Source organism: Strix uralensis, chromosome 15, assembly GCF_047716275.1.
Source record: "Strix uralensis isolate ZFMK-TIS-50842 chromosome 15, bStrUra1, whole genome shotgun sequence".
Taxonomy (NCBI): domain Eukaryota; kingdom Metazoa; phylum Chordata; class Aves; order Strigiformes; family Strigidae; genus Strix; species Strix uralensis.
In genome coordinates this window covers 2,116,721-2,121,006 of record NC_133986.1, presented here as the reverse complement: position 1 = coordinate 2,121,006, position 4,286 = coordinate 2,116,721, and the positions used below count along the sequence as shown (strand labels likewise).

Below are 4,286 nucleotides of genomic sequence, written 5' to 3'. Positions count from 1 at the left end.
CCTGCCCTCACGGGACAGGGGCCAGCAGCTCAGCAGGGTCAGGATCTGTGGTACTGAGAGGCCAAGAGCAAGCACTGCATGGCGTGTGTCCCTCAGCGACCTAGAGCAACAGTGGTTTTGTCCTGGTTTTAAGGCGCTTCCTAGCTGAGGATGAGTAGGCAGACTTTGCTTTGCAACTTTGAATTTCCTGGCTTCCTTCACAAAATACCTGACGCCTATATCAATAGTATAATGATGCACGGCCTGTTGCAGCTTATTTCTATAATGTGCCTGCTTTTTATTTGCTTGGTGTGGCTAATGGGAGAACTTACGTAAAGCAATTTCGGGTTTATTGCTTACATCAGTCACTGGAGAAGCTATCAACAGATACTTGCATCACCTACCCACTACAGCCACCCTGGTTAATCTAATGCAGGGCAACAACATGACTCCCCCACCCCCCAACTTATTCTTCAGCTCTACTTCCATGTAAGTATTTTTAATTGCAGAGTGGGGTGAAATTCCTCACTCTGGACCTGGGCCAGCACTTCTAAATGCCACTACACTCCCCCTGCAGTGACTAGATCTGAGGAACACACAGTTACTTGTACCTGAGGGAGCCCCTTGTGCCATCAGAAAGTGAGGGGACAATGCTGTCATGAGACAGACTGGAGAGGTCTGACTTGGTGTATCTTTCTACTCCCTTTGCAAGAGGGTAAATGACACCACAAGATAACAAAATCCCAGACCTGATATATATATATTTTTAAATCACATTCAATTGGGAACACTTATTTAGTCTTATTAAGTTTTATTAGCTCTAAAAATAGGTTCTTAAATATTTTCCAAGGTTGACTAAAATATGAAAAACAATTATAATCAATGTTTATAATAAACCACCATTTGTTATAACTGAGACCCATTCAGTGGAGTAACATTTATCAAGAATGATAGCATATAGGGAATTGTACAGCCTCAACAAATCCACAGACAGCATTTCTCCGATTGCTTTCAAACTGACCAGTTGCAGAGTCCAATCTTCTGTTGTCCAACAGCATTCCTACCAGCAAGAACACTGTGAAAGAGTGGAACCCAGTCTTTATGGGAGGAAGCTGTGAGGTTTTTATCAAAAATAATGAACTGCTCTACTGGTATACCCCTTTTTTATACTTTATTGTTAAATGAAAACTTTCATAAATAGCCTTACATAAATAATATTCTCAGAAGTTTTAAAAAGTTCACACTGGCAGTCGGACCTGACTCTCTGGTCTCCCACTGCTGTTTCTACAATTATTCTGGAGTATAAGAATCCTTAATGTCTCTTATTGTAAGAGCAGATCATATATTTTCAGTAAGAGTTAAGCTGCAGAGGAAGATTTGGCAGTTAGGTGAAATGCATGTTACAGCTGATGCTGTTGGTTTTTTTTTTTTTAATTGGAATAACTGATGAAAAGATTAAGCTGTAGTGCAGGCAGGGCTTGAGTCATGCTTCTATCATTGTATCTCTTGGCCTAATATGAACTATATTATTAAAAACGGTAGCTCAAGCTGATTCTGTACTTTGTTTATCTACAACCAAGCTCAGCCAAATATCAGCTAGCCTAGTGAAAAAAAAATGTAGTTGAAGGCTGTGTACATACAGGTATTGCTAATTACTTTCAATGACTCTCAGATGAACATTGATACTAACAGATTTCTTAGTCTGCCTTAAAGCACTCTTATCTATGCATAAGAAAAAACACTACGCAGAGCAGAGTTAATACAACATGTTAATCTGTATTCTGATTTAGTTTGTTCTTTTTCTAAAAAAAAAGTGATTTATCATCCGGTTTTGTTGCCAAAAGGAACTGCAGCACTTTCCAGAAGCTTGTGCCCAGGGAGCTCCCGGTGTCGCTTTCAGTAGCATCAACACCTCTTGTCCTCCGCAGTGTTTAAACGATCAGCAGCTTTTAGTCGCGGTGACTTTTTGCCTGTAAAGGAGCCGGGTTTATTTGTAAATGACAGTCAGCGTAACCCACTGTCTGACTTTGCAAGGCTGAGAAACTGTTCAGGAGAGAACTGATTTACTCTACAGAGAGCGCGTCCGGGCGTTTTACTGGCACAGAGATTATCCGGAGTCGCCTGTGCTGCAGTGGGGGGGTACCGTCGGGAACCGTAGGATTAAAAGACCCAGCAAAAAAAGGCCCTGCTCCGGTGGAGCAGGCGCCGGGATTTAGGGAGCGAGCAATCCCAGGCGTGAGTGAAACACAAACACGCTGTGGGTTTCTCTTCCTCAGATAAAAGTACCGGCGAGCCAGCCCCAACGCTGCCCGCGGATGACTAGTTAGAACAAGTTTAAACTCAAGAGCGAAAAGTACGAGGTTTGCCCTGCGCGACCGTCTCCTGCCCCGGGAGGCTTCTCGCCCGCCCGCAGTCCGACGGCAGCCTCGGGCCCGGCCGTCTCGCTCCGACCGCGCCGGGCAGGGACCGCGCCGGGCCCGGGGGCACCGGGCAGGGACCGCGGCGGAGCCCGTCCTCTCTGCTCGGCGGGGCGGGCGGGCGGGCGCTAGACGAGGGACTCGCAGACGGGCACCGAGTCCGAGTCCTGGCTGTGCATGGAGCTCAGCCCCGTGTCCGAGTCCTCGTCGTTGTCGGCGCGGTCCTTGCGCAGCGCCCGCGCCTGCTCCAGCCAGGCGGCCGCGCCGTCTCCCCCCCCCGCCGCCGCCGGCCGCCCCCCGCCCGCCGCCCCGCGCGGCTCCGCCGGCGCCTCCGCCACGTCCAGGGTGCCCAGCGTCTCCAGCAGCCGCTGCAGCTCCCGCTCCTTGTCCTCCCACGCCCGCTGCGTGTAGTCCAGGTCGGTTTTGACGGCCTCCAGGTCCGTGCTCAGCTTGAGGCCGATGTAGAGGCTGGTGCTAAGCTGGGTCTTCACCCGGTCGTGCTCCAGGTGCAGCTCCCCGCCGCCGACGCCGCCGCTCAGCTCCGTGGTGTCGCAGTCCGTGTCGGCCAGGCCGGGCCCCGCTGCCAGCTCCAGCTCCTCCCGCCGCCGCTTCATCCAGCGCTCGTTGAGCTCCTCCTGGATCTCGGCGGCCAGGTGCTCCAGCAGCTCCTCCTGCTGCGCCCGCTGCTCCTGCAGCCGCAGCACCTCCTCGCACTTCCTGGCGTAGTCCTCCTCGGGGCGGCCGGCGGCGGGCTGGGCCGCCCCGCCCGGCTCCCGGCCCGGCTCCCGGCCCGGCTCCGGCTCCCCGCCGCCGGCCCCCACCAGGTAGGTGTCCTGCACGTAGTTGACGCCGTGCCGCTTCATACGGTCCAGGTGGATCTTGGCCTCGTACCGGTCGATCTCCCGGTCCAGCTCGCGGAGCCGCTGGATCTGCTGCCGGATGGTGTGGTCCTGCGAGAGCACCAGGTGCACCAGCGTCTCCATCCTCTCCGCCGACGAGGCCTCCCGGGCCAGCGGCTGCTGCCGCTTCTTGTTGATCTTGGCCAGCTTGCGGAAGGCTTTCCGCACCACCCGCCGCTGCCGCTCCTGCGTGAGCGCCAGGCTGGCGCGGGCCGCCCCCAGGCCGTGGCCGGGGCGCTCCTTGCTGAGCACCACCCGCGCCTCGGCGCTGCGCGGCCCCGCGTTGGGCAGCGAGGCCTCGCTGCGCACCAGCACGAAGCGCACGTTCTCCTGCTCGTCCCCCCACGCCACCCAGAGCCGCAGGATCTTCGTCTTGTTGGGCAGGATCCGCTCGAAGCCCCGCCACTTCTCCACGATGCAGTAGGAGTGCGGCGGCCCCGACAGCATCCCGCCGCCGGGCTCGGGCAGCGCCGGCCGCTGCCGCCGGTGGTGGCTGTCCTCCAGCAGCACCCGCACCACGTCCGAGCAGGTGGTCCGCCGGGACAGCCCGGAGATCAGCTTCTCCTCCTGGCAGATCCACACCGAGATCTTCCGCTCCTCGGGCTCCATCGGGGGCGGCGGCGGGCGGGCGGCCGGCGGGGCGCGCCGGCTCAGGGCTGGCCGGGCAGCCGCTCCATGGGGAGCGCTCGGGGGAGGCGCGGCGCCGCCCGCCCGCCCGGCCTCAGCATGGCCGGGATGCCTCCCCGCCCGCGGCTCCCCGCCCGGCCGCTCCGCCGGCCGCTCCACCCCTTCCTGCCCGCTGCGCGGCCGGGAGGGGCCCGGAGCGGAGCCCGGCCCGGTGCGGAGCGGAGCGGTGCGGAGCCCGCCCGCCGCCGCCCGCGCTCTGCCGGGTCCCGCCGCCGCCGCCGCCGGGTTTTCCCTCGCCCACCACGTGGGCGCCCCCCGCGGCTCACGCCCCGGCGGGCAGCGCCGCCCCGACACTCCGCGCAGA

At 57.9% G+C, this 4,286-nt stretch overlaps 1 protein-coding gene across 1 annotated transcript; it reads right to left on the bottom strand.

Annotated features, from left to right (window-relative positions):
- Positions 1-770: 770 nt before the first annotated feature.
- RASSF10 (Ras association domain family member 10) lies at positions 771-3,997 on the bottom strand. Its single transcript, XM_074884506.1, has one exon. It carries the CDS (start codon positions 3,902-3,904, stop codon positions 2,525-2,527), a length of 1,380 nt encoding a protein of 459 aa, XP_074740607.1. The 5' UTR covers positions 3,905-3,997; the 3' UTR covers positions 771-2,524.
- Between the last annotated feature and the right edge of the window lie 289 nt (positions 3,998-4,286).